The 16,584-nt window shown below is 37.6% G+C and overlaps 1 protein-coding gene across 1 annotated transcript in view; it reads right to left on the minus strand.

Moving 5' to 3' along the window:
* Nucleotides 1-2,522: 2,522 nt before the first annotated feature.
* Nucleotides 2,523-16,584, minus strand: part of MYO3B (myosin IIIB) — a 183,991-nt gene continuing 169,929 nt past the window's right edge. Inside the window, exons 33-35 of the mRNA XM_075511231.1 lie at nt 4,396-4,502; nt 3,975-4,021; nt 2,523-2,658 (exon numbers count right to left, since the gene is read on the minus strand). Coding sequence (XP_075367346.1) covers nt 2,523-2,658; nt 3,975-4,021; nt 4,396-4,502 — 290 coding nt within the window. The remainder of the gene's footprint in view (nt 2,659-3,974; nt 4,022-4,395; nt 4,503-16,584) is intronic.

Below are 16,584 nucleotides of genomic sequence, written 5' to 3' on the forward strand. Positions count from 1 at the left end.
ATGCAATTAAAGACTGCTTAAAATCCCTTTGAAGTCCATTTCTGATGGCTGAGATTGATACAAGCTTAACAATTGGGAAGAAGAAAAAAGAAGAAACCTAAGGAATGTACTTAGGGAGCGTTTGCATTTTGCTAGTGCTTTACTATTTAATGTTCTGAAGCTGCTTTTGTTAACTCAGGTCCCCATTCAGCAAAGCACTTAATCATGTGCTAAAATTTCATTAATTTCAGTGGGACTTAGGCTTTGGCTTAACTGCTTCACTAAATTATATATTATTTTTCACTTTCCCTTACTTCTTTATGAAATTAATACAACTACTCAGAGTAACGTATTACTCAGTGTAAGGTAAACTGTTGGTTTTTAGACAGGTGACGTAATACCTAACTGGAAACCTCACTACCATTTAACTAAAATAGTTGATAAACTCTAACTACGCATAATAATGATGTGAATTGCAGTAACGATAAAACTTTATTTTCCCAAATAGTTTTCAAAAGGGAAGGATGGAACCACAAAGCATTGATATTTCTAGAACTCTGTGTGATCTATGCCAATATAAGAATATAGTAAATCATTTGACTCGTCTAAAATAATGTTATTTTCCATCCAGATACGTTACAAATTAATGGAGAATTTATACATTGCATAGGAAAAGTTATACGTTATTTTTGATGAGGTATCATAACAAATACTCATTCTTGTTATATTTTGACAACATGTAAAGAAACCAATCTGCACACATGCGTTCATATTAGTTGCCATTCATATTTGTACTGCATTTTTGAATACCATTAATTCATCTGCAGCTACTCACCAATTCTTTGTTGTTTAAGGAGTCCCTAAATTTTAAACGCTCTGAAGTGCCTTTAAAGTACATCTACCCAGATGTCCAGCAGAGGAGAATGAGGAGTGAACTGAAGGACTTCAGTCTCTGGCAGGATTTTAACTTTTAGTTTCAACCTTCTGTCTCATTTTGGGTGAAGAATGAGTGAAGGATTGTTCTTCCTGGAACAGCTGAATCCTTCTCTCATCCTCATCTGCCCTGCCTGACTTAATTTCTGTGTTTATTAGGAGAGACAAAGCTTTTGCTGAACTACCTATTTCATTACCTTTTCTCCTTTCAAACCCTATTCTGGCTTAGGGGTGCCCTGACTGCACTTGGGTCTCATTTCCCATGCCATCTTTCCTTGTCATGTGCTCAAAAAGATGGTGCCAGTGAACCCTAACAGTAAGAAATTCTGTAGCTTAAGGAACAGGTGTGAACTGCACCTCCACAAGGAAGAAGGTTTGTTAGCACAGATCAGGGTGAACCCATTGGAGGGGAGATAAAAACAAGGATCATAATTAGGTCTATATAATACACCGTCAGATTTAATCAGCATAGTTTCTGGGAAAAAAAAAAAAAAAAAAAAAAAAGAATAATTTTGAGCAAGTTTGTAAGGCGGTACACGTGAACGTTTTATTTCCAAAAGTTTTTGACAAGAGCTTGTATGGAAAAGAAGCAAAGAATTGTCACAGATCAAAACTGTGGCTCAGAAACAGAAAGTAAAGATAAGATGAAATAGTCAGCTTCTGTCACAGAAACAGTTACCAGCAAAGCATCTCAGAGTTCCATAGAAAGTTACATATTGTTTCATCAAGGATTTGGGAAGAAAGTGAAAAGCAAGTAGAAAAATTTGCAGGTGACATTTTTTTCCCTGCTACATACAAGAGGGCTGTAGAAATGCAGGAATCGCTGGAGCCCAGAGATACAGGGTAAGAAAGAAATTAAATACTTGCATGGATAACAAGCATAACTAGTCATAATGATGGTTTCAGTCACAAGGACTATATGAAGCAGTGTGTGAAATGTTAGCTTTAGAAGTGTTTTGCTTCTTATAGTTGAAATAATTCTTCAAGTTAAACTTATGGTAAACTAATACTTTATAAGAAAAATATTTACAAGGTAAATGGAGACACAATTATTATTTTAGATGATTTTGAAATGTACTCTGTACATTTTTGTAGTGTTAAAAGCTATACACAGCACAGAAAATTATAAAGGATAATGTTTAATACCAGTCTAATGAAATACAAAACGTTTTCACTGCGACTCCAAATGAAAATTTTTAGTACAGATTTTTTTTTAATCCAGTTCAGTTCCTTGATCTTATTTTTCACACAGCTCTACCAGCAGTTGTGCCAGCACAACAGAAGAGATGGCATAGGGTGGAAACAGCAGCCAGGGGGGAGCAGGGAAGAAGGGGTTGGAACTGTATAAACTAACCTTGCTGCTAAAGAAACATGTCTGTTACCAACATCAACACATACAGGTAGTGCTGCTCCCCTTTACTGGAATTGCTTATAGAAATACAGCTAACAATTTACAGCTGCAAAACCAGGTCTAAATTAGTGAAAGAAAGTTACTAGCTGAAACTGTATTTTTTAATATCTTACATAAACACACACGCATAAAGTTAATTGGCAGAGATTACCAGCATGAAAATACTCTTACCAGTATTAGTCAATAGAGTAAGTGAGGTTCAGCTTTGAGCAAAAGACACTCCTCTTGAAGAAGGAGGAGATGGGGAACTGAGAAAGCTGTCACCTTCAGGGATAGATTCAACAGCTGACAATGACTTGTAATACTCATCCTCTCCGTCCAGCACTTTGATTTGGCTTGAAAGAAAACAAACAACATTTATAAATTTAAAAAATTAATGCTGTCAGTATCTTCAGAAATTGAAACTTCTTTGTGGATGTGAAAATGAAAGGTGCTAATACAAGAAAGGAAAAAAAAAGATGGGATGATTTGACGAGAAAGATATAACTTTTATACATACTTCCACTTTGCTATTACTTTTCTATGATTATACTCTGAATGGTTCTGAGGATCAGTGAAATGCAATATAGTCTTTCAGTTTGGGTGGACAGAATGATGGACCAACTACTGGCATGAAATGAGCATTTCATTTGAGCAATGTGGCTTTTTTGGCTGTATATGTTCAACAAGTAGGGTATGATTTTGATAACTTACTTCAGCTGATGGTTTGCTATGAATATGAGCCAAAGACCACATCACCAATTTTTGGGGAAAGCCCTGTTGACATCAAGGGGCTTTCATTTTCCTGTGACGTATGATGAGCACTGCAGTCCCATGTTAGTGTTTTTATCACCTGAACAGGAATATGGACTTTTTTAAACTAGGGGAAGGAGATAAAATAAACCAAATCTTGGCAGTCGTGCAAAATTTTGGGCTTTAACCTTGACTTAAAGACCTCCTATTCATACAGTTATATTCAGAGATTAATTAAAAACAGAGGAAATAATACAGAAAGTCCTTGTATATTTTTGGAGTAGGTGCATTTGCAAGACCAAGCATCCATCAGTTTTCTCCGGTCCATGTGATCAGTCAATGAAATATTTTGGCAATTTTATAGTAGCCAGCCTGGTTTTTGTAAATTGTTTTCAGTGATTTCTACCTATCACCAGGTGATAACTGCTCATGTGACAATGAGAACTGACTCAGTTCAATGGAGAAGGAGCAACTCCCTTTTGGGTTGTGTTGCCTCTCTGTCAGTTCTTAAAATGTGGTCCCCCCAGGAGCGCTGAAACCTGTGCAAGTGTGCTGCTGCAAAGCTGGCAGGGCTTCTGTCTGTGTTCTAGGTCAGAGAACTTCAATTTCAGCACCCTTCATCTGGCACCTTTCACTAGGGCTAAATGCACTTAAAAACATGAAGAAAGCTATTTTTTGTAGTAGTAGTACTGAGAGAGAGCTGGGAAGCATATTTTGTAAGAATCAGTTCTAGTGTCTGCAGACAGCAGTACATGCAAGTTTTACATTTGCTTCTGCAGAAAATGTCCAATGTCAATGCACAGAAATATGTTAATTGTTTATTTTTAGAAACCTCTCTAGAAAGTTTTGCATATTCTGTAATATCACAAAGGACTTCTTCTGTTTACAGTTGCTTAGAACTAAGAAGATAGATATTTACCCAAGTTTTCTTGGCTTCCTCTTGCTCCCTTGATATTCTAGAGTTCCCTGTGGAGAGGGCCAAGAACACACAGTCAAAGCAAAGCAGCAAGTCGTTAATTTTTAATTCAAAGTGATTTTGTGTTGAATGCAAGCAGATGCTGATAATATCAGAAGTCACAGCATAATTTTTTTGATCAAAGGGCTCAAGTGAGCCTGATGAAGCATGCATCTTGCTCGTCTTTGATAAACCACATCAATTATTCACCGTGAAGGCAGACATCCTGACATGAAAGCAACAGATAAAGAGCATAAGCACATGTTCAAGACGAGAGCAGAAGAACGTGGGGGTGGGGCTGGAGGGGCTGAAACAGGTATTAATAACAGAATTATTAACTGGAAACAAAGCCAGTAAAACAGCTTTATTGCCACTTTGAACTCACATTTAACTGGTTATAGTACATGTTGTCCTCAGGGCTATTCAGCATTTTGGGCTGCTGACATCGTCGACGAGGTGTTCTCAGCTTCTGTTCAAGACAGTTTTCTGAACCTACAGTAAGATAGCACAATTTAGTTTTAAGCTGTGCCAGGTGCTGTGAATGTCTTAGCGTATTTTAGTGTGTAAACAGTCTTTTCTTCTGTCCTGTTTGGTCCTGGATTTATTAGCAAGTCTGTCCTATCCAAAGTAAGCACACAGAAACTTGGGGATCTTTGTTTTCTCTTTTGAAACTTTGTTCAGACACGAGTTTTTAAGCAGAACTTCATTTTTACTTTTATAACATTTTTTATTCTTCCATATATCTATATCACACAGCTCCTTATTCCTTTCACACTTTATCTTAGTATCTTCTGTTATCTAAGCAGGAAATGAGGTATATTGTGACTAGCTAGGGATATATCATTCAGCAGCAGCAAAACCGTTTTTCTACAGTAGACAGTAATAAAACCTTTTGACTGATGAGACTTAGTCTATTATCATCATTTTTATTATATAAAAAAAGCTTCTTTCTTGACATAGCTCTCTGTTTAATCAGAGTAATCGGACCAGATTGGAATTATGCTTTCTTAATATAATTTGTGATGTGCTGTAAAGTAACAGTTGCTGAAAGTCATCTGGAAAGCAGAGTTTAAAGATGAAGGAAATATTTCAGAAGGGGTGGATTCTGAAAAGAACTAACAGCCTTTTTATTCCTTTTTTTTTTTTAAATGAAGGAAAAAAGACATTATGGTGTGCTGTACTCTATTTTACCAGGTGTTTTCTGTGGCACACTGTCTAGATTACCAGAACAACTATTTTCAGGATAAATCAGAATCACTAGGTTACTAAAAGACACTGTGGAGGGTAAGGAAAGGTCATTTACTTTTCAAATAATTCTCCAAATGCCTTTGACTTTTCTGATATCTCCCTGTTAAAAATTATTTTAGTGACAGTATGAATAAAAAGAGTTTTTGGTGGCACTGAAGGAAAAATATACATCTGATCACATTTGCATTCCATACTACACGGGAAACTTGCTCTGATACAAAAGACCAGTGCAAAGATCAAGTAGCACATGAGTTACTTTAAACACTTCAAAACTGAAGTCAATATGGCTTGTGTGGATGCAGGGCTCTAATCTCACAAATCTATTTGTAAGATCTGGCCTTAAGGAGCAGATAATATTACAAAGGAAGTTTATCACACACCCAGGTTTACAGTTTGCAACTATTGTACTTTTCTGCAATTACTAAGTGAGGTAGAAGATGTGGTTGAACTTCAGCCTTTTCAGCCAAATGACTGACTTTCTGGGAGATTTTCTGTCTTTCACTGTCTTTCTCCCTCTCAACAGTAAAATCTGAAAGATATTAGTTTCCTCTCAGTGTGGGACTGTAATGTCTGTGTGTGAGGGGAGCACTTGTTTCGTGCCAACTGTCATGTTCCCTCACAACACCTTGAGGGGATGGTGGGTTAAAGGGCCACCAGGAACTGACTGCAAAGCTGGGTCTAAAATTCGAAACCAATTTTATAGAGAAAGGTTACATTTCTTGCATAATACAAAATAACTTTTAAATAATAACTTTTAAATAAATCATGCTGCTTGCTAATTTAATACCCAAAGCTTCAATGCTTTATACTTTCAAGTTCAGTAAACTTTTATATTTTTGCTAAAGAGATTGTGACGGCTGAGCCTGAACCTTTGCTACTTACCCGTATTGTATATAACCAGACAAGGCAAAACTTGTTCCAGAACATCCTTCTGGGGAAATTGGGTGCCCAAGTAATATCTGTGTCTTTGGAAAGCTTTCTCTCTAATATTTAGATAGGACATAGGTGCAATTTTGTTCTGTCTGAAGTCTCTGGCCAGTTTTGCGGAAGACCTGCCATAACTACATTCTACTCTCTCTCTGTTTGCTCTGAAAGTTACTCAAATTGATCTTAGAGCTTTCTGTCTCAGGACAGCAGGGTCTGCAATTTTTGCAAGCAATATTTTCAGTCACAAGGCCATATGAGTTCCTTTTTACAGCAATGTAGTTCTCGAATACCTCTCCACAAATAATTTTTTATTCTAGCAAGGGGCTGGTATGAATAAAGACTGAGGTGCTCACAGTTCTGCATAATTTCACACACCTCTCTGCAGCTTGCCAGAATTAAAAACACATCACACAAATATTTAGAAATTTTCAAACAGCACGATAATATGATGGGGTATTCTTTTTTCCTTTCCCCCAAATGCTGTTATGGCCTTCATGTTATTTTTTCAAAACACCTATATGTATAGTCTTTGTTTTAAAAATGTCTTTTATTCATTAGGATTCTGAGACACCAATATTTTGCTCTAGCTTTTTATCCTGACACTTAATTATTTCTGTGTATTCTATGGGTGGTCTGCAGCTTGTGTCCTCCAAAGGAAATACCCTTTCAGTGGGCCCATTTGTCTTAGTGTTTAGTAGCATACTACACGAACAGTACAAAATCTGGTAACATTTATCATAAACTACCATATCTGGAGAAAACGGTATTAACATGTGCTCAACACTCAGCAGTTGAATACACATTTTAAATGCTGTGCTAAAATATTTTGCTTTGATGACAAACTTAAAGGGACCAATAAGAAAAAAGTCACTTGTCATTTTAATAGCAATAGCAGCAGCACCAGCATCAGGGTATTGATACCCAGGGTATTGATACCCTGTAATTGATACCATTAACAGGGTATTGTTTACACTGCACCCAAATTGTGCCAAGTGCCTCTGGCATGTCCAGGCTCCCGAGTTTGCTACAAATTTAGAGACCAGATGAGAAAGTGAGCACATGCACTTCCTTCAGGTTGTCCTTTAGCACCATTGTTTAAGATATCTGCCCCCCTTTTGTCTGGAAGAAAACCTTTCCTTTGTAACTCTAAGTGCAGAAATTCCTTAGGTTATAATTTCCTCATTGGTAAATTCCTTACTGCAGTGCAGAAATAACACAGAGTAGGCAAAATGCCTTCTGCCAAGTGCACTATGTCAGCTAATCTAGCAAGGCAGGGTAGCTGAGGTTCTGGGCACCCTCCTTTCCTTGCCCGAACCCAGAGAGGCTGATACACATGGGTGAGCAGGCTCATGTGGATGCTTCCCTAAAGCTACCACAAAATTGATGTTGCTTACAGTGAAGGGAATTAGAAACTGGCAAACGGGTAAATCTGTTGGAGTATAAAGTATTTATAAGCAAACAAACCGATGGCATTTCTGTTTACTCCTCTGTTACCACTATTGGTTACCCTTTTTATTTCTCTGATACATAAGAGCCCAAGCCAATAGACCAGGACCTTGCAGCACTCACACAGATTAAAAAGATGTGTGTTTTCAACTAAATGCGAAGTCAAACATTCGAGTTACATTTTTAAGAACTAGGAATTGCATAGTTGGAAAGCAGTGTCTCCAGGAGAGACTTGGGAATCATTACGGATATTCAGCTGAATATGAAGTAGACTGGGTGCAAAGCAGAGGACTACTCAACAGAAATAGGAAAACAGTTTTATTGTTGAGTGCAGAATTATTTTAAAGTGGGTGCTGTAAACTGCAGAATGTTTTGAGAACAAGAACAATCTGAAATCTGGAAAACCTGCCATATGGTGAGAAATTTAAGAAGACACTTCTATTTCATTTTTTTTCAAAAGAAGGTTAAGAGGTGATTTGAAGGAAGTCTAAACCCCTGTATAGAAGGTGGAGGGTTTTTCACCTTCGGAAACAAAAGTCTGAACTGTCTAATGGTCAGAAGTGGAAGAAAATTTCAGACCAGAAATACAGCACATAGTGAAAGCAATCAGTCAGGAGAAAAAAAATATTTAGCAGTATGATGGAAGCTCAGGTTGAGATTGGAAGCTTTTAGAAAAGGTATGTTTTGACTCAAGCTAAAGTTAAAAACTATGCAAGATATTACATAGATCACTTCTAGCTTAATATGAATTAATTTCTCTAATGTGATTTTTATCACGAGTCTCAATCTGCAGAAGGTTTTGTGTTGTTCTTTTGACTTCCGGGATATACTTTCACCTCAGAATTTCCATGTGATTCTTCTTCTTTGCTTTCTTATGGCTGAAATGGAAATAGTTTTTTTCAATTAGCCATCACATCCATCATACTGACACTTTTTAGGACATCTCTTGGCTTGGAGATGATTAGCACATTTCTTATGCCATATCTTATTTAGATTATTTTCCTGTTTAAAAAGCCATCCTTTCTGTAAGCTGCAAAGGACTCTTTCAGAAATGCACAAACTGCCAAACAGTAAGATTTAACGAAAGACTTCAAAATGCTCTTTAGCACTGACACAAGGACTTTTACATCTAGGGTTTGGGCCCTGACCAATACTTTCAAAACAGGACCTGCAAAAATGTATTCTTCTAATGACTTCCCATGAGGCAGATGACTTCACTTGATATTCAGTGAAGATCTCATCTTAGATGTCCTGTTTGTCCTGCTTATCTTGGTATTGAAAATTCGGGGACCAGGCACTGGGCACACTCTTCAGAGGAACCGAGAACATCAGATTTTGCTCTCTGAAATGAAGCTAGGGTCTTCATAAACTGTTCATGATTAAACCCTTGCTTCAAAAACCCCTTGATGCTAATAACCTTGCCAAACATTGCTAATTTTTCCTATATGGAGAATTCTGCAGAGAAAATGGTGATGAGGCAGCTACAACTGCATTTGGAACTTGTAAAATCCACTGATGCGAGTCAGATTGTTTTAAGGTTGGTGCAGCACAGAGGGGGCTCTAAACTCTGGATGACATTTTACTTTTAGCAACGAATGTACAGAAGGGATCTTTGCCAATGTGTCAGTGCCACAAAGCAGGCTGTGTCTCTGATTCCCTTGCTGAAGGGACTCCATCCACTACAGCACATAGTGAAGGGTGGAGCTGAGTACTCTCATTTCCCTTCTGAAGCCATTTACCCAAAGCAGGTTTGGAAGGGGTTAGTCTCGTCTCTTTTTCTGTTATAGGTGAACACAAACCTAGTATCACAGGAAGGGTAGTCCTTCTCTAATTACTCAGAAGGGGAGATTTAGAATACGAGAAGGGGCAGCCTGACAAAGGAAGGGTAATGGGGCCATTTAGGGGATCATATATATGATTAACAGAGTAAGCAAATAAAGTAGATAAATCAGTATGACCAAGAAAAATAGTAAGCATGTGGCTGATTTCCAATCTATAATATCAGATGAAACATGAAAGTGCAACCCTTAATTATAAGCAAATATTAGCACAGACTCATGGGATCTCATCATAACATCTCAAGGTCTACATTCATGAAAATTTAAGCAATGTTTAAAATCATGTTAATTTGTTCTTTGTTTGTTTCTTTTCCTGCCAGTCTAATTTATTCCAAAAGACTTTGGTTCTCAAGCCTGGATATATTGATCATGCCTATGTAAAGCATTGTTATAGCCTGGGGAGAAGACTTTTGTGGAAAAATTTGTCTTTGTTCTCCTTTGATAATTTATATGTATGTTGATGTTTTCAAGCTTTTCCAGTTTTGAATAATTTTTCAAGGCAGCAAGTTAACTTCACTTCTTCTCTTGAAGTCTTAGGCAAATGCAGAAATGACCTCACAGACAATGATAATATACATCCTCCTCCTGGACTGGATGCTAAGTGGATAATTATGTGCACCATGTTGATTTCAAGGAACAGCTACATTTTCTTCTGTGCCATACAAGTCTGTTCAAGCAGAGGACTCAAGGGGCTAGTGATTCTGGTCCCACTCATATCAGTGTTAAATGGGAGTGACTGAACGTCACTTATCCAGTAAAAAATGCTGTAAATGAACTAGGCTTTATGATTTTAATTATTTCAGCTTTATTTTTAAAAAGAGAGATTTACAAAGGGTACATAATGCTGTTTGGCCATGAGTGTTCATACAAACATATTTTCCTCCCTTTCTCATTCTCATGATTCTCCACCATTTGCACAAATTTGCATCACACTGTAAGTGCAAAATGGGAGTAAAATGAAAAACTTGCCTGAGAAGCAGAGTGAATACTCAGGCAGTTAGCCCCTCCTGCTGCACCTGCCTGCCTGCCATACTCAAGCCAGTTAACACAGAACTATCTTACACATCCCTGTACTAAACTGCAGTCAGTGTGACTTTAGTATGAGTACACATTAAGACATACCAGGCCTGCATCACAGGGTATTTGTACACTGCCTGTTAAATGCTACCAACTATAAATGCATCAGAAACAAGGACAGGGTAACAGGTCTAACAGGCTTCACAGAACAAGTACTGTAGAATAATCTGTAGCTTCACTTGGGAATAATGAAGTTACCATGTCTATGCTATATACTATAAATTTAATCGTATTATGGTAGTTCTGCAAAAATGCTGGAGGCTGACAGAAAATAAACACACTGACTCTGAAATATTTTAATCTCAGTACAGGCAAAAATCACACCAAGAGACAACAACATAGGGTAGGGGAGAATAAAGAGCAAGACTACTTGGTGACTTCAGTAATGAGGTATGTCTCTAATATCTTCTTTTCCCTTCTGAGGTTAATGAGAGGGGAAAGAGAAAACTACAGGAAAGAGAAATGGACAGGAAAAAGACAAAAAATGAAACAATCAAGTAAGATACTGAGAAACTAAGGAAGAGAAGAAAAGGGAATAAACAATCATTAATGGCGAAGCAGTGGAACCTAACTTCTGGCATCAGAGGATTTGATTAATCTAGTAACATCAGGAGCCTGGAGGCATATTGGTGTATTTAATACTATTAACAATTGTAATTCTCTCCAGGATACTTCATGCTTACCTAGCAGTAGCTTCAGAGCTCTGCAGATGTTCAATAAGGCCATCCATTCTCTTGATATATATGAGATATAGTATGACGGGAACATTCTTGCCACCAAATTCCCTCAGCCCCTTCCTCTACAGAAGAGTGTCCAGGAATACTTATAGGGGCTGGTGCTCTTCATGCTGCTAGTGACAAGCAAGCATGGAAAGAACAAGAAATCAGATGTCCTTTGAGGAGTTACAAGGCCTCAGCCCTTGCTAACTCTCACAAAATATCTTACTGGAGCTTCACATAGGTGTTGCTAAGGGAAAGGACGTTAACTACTTTAAAAAATATATATTGATGCTTAGAAAGAGTGATTAATCCTCAGCAAATCCTGCAACTCCAGTGTACTCAAAGCTCTTACTTGAATTCAGTAGGTAAGAATAATAAGGTAGATTTAATTATTTTCAGTGTCAAGTGCTTTGTAGTCTAAGTCTATAGCTCCAAATGTAGTTACCAGACTCACTGAAAACACAGAATCTGGAGGGGTAAAAGGTCCTATAATAGAAAGATTTAAAATAAAACAAAACCAAGCTTCATGATCACCTCAGATCCCCCACACAACTGTGGTGAACTAGAATTCTGTTTATTCAGATGGAGTGTGCTCATAGTGCCAAGAGCCATAGACTGCTAGGGAAATTAGTGTAGCCTCTTTGATGTCATGTGCATCCCAGAATCTGTAACACACTGCTAAAACTGTGAGCATAGCCTTTTGTTTATAACCCTAAACAGAAACATTTGAATACACACACTGAAAGAACTCGTAACAGAAGCAATGCATTTTCTTCCACCCAGTGATTCATTACTTACGGCTTCATTTTGGATACTGCAGTTCTATGCAAAGCCATATGCTTTAGATTATAAAGCACACTAAGCAAATCATAAGTTTTTCAAGATGGTATGTAAAGGCTGCTTCTGCATCTGTTTGTTGCCAACGACCCAGATGATACTGTAATTAGAACAACAAATATTTTATGTGAAATCAATCATTTAGCTGTCTCTGAACTCTGAGACAATGGCTTTTAGATACACTTTGTTGGGAAACAAGATCCATAAATAGTTAGAATCTTGGCTTTTGTTGGTTTTTTTCCCTTCCAACACAATTCTGATCCTTCAGTATGTCAGTTCTTTCAGTTTCTATTGTGAGTGATTTAACTGTAGAGGGAAAAGACAGAGATTAAACAAAGCGTACCAAAGAACTAAACTGTCAGTGACTAACATGGGTAAGATTCAAACCTGTCAGCAAACAGCATGCTTCTACAAGTATGGTCCTGAAGACATGTCTTCCTATACACGTTGAATATACACAACCCCTCATAGACCCTGCATGTAATAACATCTAATAGTGGGTTCCAGAGGTGTGGCAACTAGTCAACTAACCAGTCAAAGCCCAAGGGGTTTACACAGCTACAACTTTAACTTCAGGAAAAAAATCATGCCAAACTATCCTGAATGGCAGAAACTACTTCTGGACAATGAATAAAACTTAACTGATGATTATATTTCTTCCCCTCCTTAAACTTGACCCAAGGCGGTCGTGGAAGCTGCTTTTTGGTTAATTCTTGCGGTCTTTTCAGAAGAGACAGTTACTGATGAAAACCAGGACATTTCAGGTATGCTGGAATTACTACATATCACAGCATATTTCCTGGTTGTAGAAGACCTGCTTAATTCAATAGCCACCAGGTCAGAAGAAATAGCTATCTTACATTGTCATGTGAGGTAAGTGATGCCCCACTTGCTGTTTGAGCGATGCTGTATAATCAATACAAGGGAATGAAGAATTTCGCAGGGGAAAAACCTATTGAGAGCAATTAAATATGAAGAGATCACTTCCGGATCGGGAAATCCCTGAGCCACAACCCATGCTAGGCTGGAGAGTGTTCTGGGCAAATATCTCTGCTTGCCCTACTTTTGTACTATACCCTAGGCTTTTGCTCTTGGTTACTGTCAGAGAGAGGAAATTAGGCTAAACAGACTTGGATTGGACTGGAAAAGCTCTTTCTTATGGTGTTTTGTTTTGTTTTCCTTTTTTTTGTGATGTTGCTACCACTCAAATGACCAAAAAAGAAATCCACTCAAAATAAATTCAAGCAGACCAAATCCCTAAGAGATACCTGAACCTGAGGTTGAGGTAACCCTTCACAAGGTACATATCAGAGTCTTCAATGCAAAGATCATTTCAAGGTCAACTTTAACTGCTTATGGCAGGATGGTTGTATTATACTTGCCCTTTTGTTAGCACTGCACCAGATCAGCCTGAGCTTCTGGATGGCAAAAGTAGAAATCCCATGCAAAGAGGAATACAAAGGAAAGCCAGACATTCTTCAGTTTTCTGGACATGCCCCATTTTCCCTTCTCTGTAAGTATTTGTGCGAGGTACTAGTCTTGAAGTAGAAACACTGGGACACCTACACAGGCATTGTGCACCCAGAGGCTTGCCATGATGCAAGCTTGTCCCATCAGCATTACGTCATGGCTGGGACTCAGGCTGTTGGTGCAGGTTATTTATTTAGTGAAGTTAAAGAAAATAGGATTAGAAAGAACCTCAAATGATTATTTTCTCCCTCCCTGCCTTCCAAAGTAAAACCACATTTCATATTGGAGGTATGAGAAATTTTCAAAATTGCTCAAAACCAAAAGATACTAAAAAATCCTCACAAACATAACATCAACAATGGAGCCACTCATTATTACTTCTGCACAATAAGATAACAGCTATTCCTTCAAAGAAGAATTAGGATGATTTAGTCAATCTAATTGATTAAATAGCTTTGGCAACTTTAAAGTACCTAAATATCATGACAGTATCATCAATTTTAGACATATTCTCCAAAGTACATTTGGACGTGCTAATGCACAAGTTTCCAAAACTAATGCAGGTTGTGGATCTCAAGAGCTGCATATCATGTGCTAATATGCCTCAGAAAACTCACTGGACTTTTGGCACTGGTTCATCTTGTGGATTCTAGCTAAGAAAAGCAAAGCATATGGGGAAAAAGATGAAACAAACAAAATTAAACACTGCGATTAACTTTTAAAAATAAAAAGTCAAAACATTCAGTGCATTAGAGAACAGTAACAAATCACAAATACCTTTCTAATACTGCTTCTCTACAGAGCCAACTACTGAAGTTGCCAAAAATGCATCATACAAATGTGGGGAATTAGTCTGTGCAATCAAAAGTAGGGCAGGAGGTAATCTGTAAGTTCACACTCAGTTAAGATGTGGTTCAGAACGGGCCTGTGTTTCAGAGTTGCTGTCCTAGCACATAGCCTGGATGCTTCTAAAGGTAATACCTCACCTTCTTCCAAACTGTAATAATAGCATTTTTATCCCATACCCTCAGAGATTAAGCCACTTGATTGACTTTGAATTCTGGACACACAGGAAATTTGTATTAATTTAGCATAATGATGAGGCGCAATAAAAGCTCTGTGGAACCACAACAGCATGGTCTCTAAGGTTTTGTTCGTTACAGAAACACAATTTGCATATCTAAAGGCTTAAAACCATGGGTCCATATTGATACAACTAGTATCTCAAATTTGAGTGTAGCAGATTCAGCATATATTTCAAAGAATAAATGGTAGAAGCCCAAGATAAAACTCTCAGTAGATTTCTTCATTAAGAAAGAAGCTTTTTTCTGAATTCAAGGTAGTTTGCAGCAGGAACTTTTAAAGGAAGTATTAAAGAAAGCTTGACCGAAGCCTGCAAAAATGCCACTAGTTAGGTATTTGCCTCCCAGTGTTGCTACAGTGATTTGGTCTGACATTTGTAAACGTTGGAAGTAAAGACAGTATCTTGGCTAGATAAAGGAAACCAATGCTGCTGACCTACATGCTACAGCGATCCATTCCTTTAAGGGGTTGTTAATTGCTACTGGGACTCCTAACATTAGACCTACAATTAGTGATGGTTCACAAGTGATCTACAGATCAAACTCAGGCCAGTAAATTCTGAGGCAATATTTTGAAAGAGAAACTGAAGAAGCATGAGCAAACTATTCAGTCAATGGCAGAGTTAGAAAAATAAGTAGGACTAGAAAAAACTTTCAGACTTTAAAGATGTCTGTATCCTGTGAAAGAGCATCTAGGTTTTTTCCTCCTTCCAAATCCAAATCACAAACCTTTTGTTGACAACTTACACTATGAATCTCATGGTAGAATGCTAGACACGTATAAAAATAAGGGGTCATTATTTCCAGAGGTGTAGTTCATTAACTTTCATCCTGAAAAGGTAGATGGGAGATTCCAGTAGTAGCCAAGTGTATTCAGAAAATTTAGAAAAGATGTTTAAAGAAAACTGACGGAGGTCTGCAAAGAATTTCAACACTGGGATCTCAATCCTAATAAAGCAATTTTAGGCTATATATTTCATGACATGTAGCCACACCACCTGCAGTAAGAGTTTGGGGAGTGCAAAGCACATAGAATATGTGTACTTTTCATCCAGTCCTTCCTAAAAGCATTCAGAGAAAAATTTGGCAAAGACTTCAGCTCATGGGAGCAAAGGAAGACATACACATATGTGCACACATACACATAAAGTGAGTTGACTTTCCGATATTATAGTGACTTGCTTATGTGGTAATATGTTGTTTTGTTCTGAAATCACCTTTCTTGACAGGGCACAGCTTACATTAGTACATCAGCTCAACGTATAATATTCCCCTCTGAACACAGTCTTTGTACTTGAGTGACACTTATTTTAAATTGGTAAATGCTACAGAATTAGTTGGATTTTTTTATTTGTCTCATAAATACATGACTAATTCTAGTGACTTTGATGACATTTTATTCCTCAGAGCTTAATGAACCCTTCTTTACCATAGTGAGTAGTGATTTCAGGGTTCAAACTGAGGCACTAGGAAGGCTGATTTTTAAACCACTACAGTTCACCCCTTCCGGAAAATCAGGCTCCTTCATGGTATCTTAGTGTAGGTACATGGAATTTCTTGTCACTCCAGAAAATACAGACTAAGTGATTTCAGAAATTTTTGGGGGGAGTTGATTTGGACATGTTTTCCACCTCTTAACTACTATAGACTTTGTTCTTTTTCAACTCTTTTCTTACAACTCTGTACTAGATTCTTGGCTGGTAATTGAATAATATATCCCTACAGAATAGCTTGTGTTATAGCAACATCAAATTCTGTTTGTGTCCTGATTCTGTACTTGGGTCTGTGGGTATTGCAGAGCATGCAAAGTTGTGAATTAACACTTTATTTGTTACTGTGCACTAATTCCTTGTGTGAATGACCTACAAAGGACCACACAGAGTTACAACATGAATAAACTAATGCGTTGCAAGTGTACCTATTGCTGTGG

Source organism: Mycteria americana, chromosome 9, assembly GCF_035582795.1.
Source record: "Mycteria americana isolate JAX WOST 10 ecotype Jacksonville Zoo and Gardens chromosome 9, USCA_MyAme_1.0, whole genome shotgun sequence".
Taxonomy (NCBI): domain Eukaryota; kingdom Metazoa; phylum Chordata; class Aves; order Ciconiiformes; family Ciconiidae; genus Mycteria; species Mycteria americana.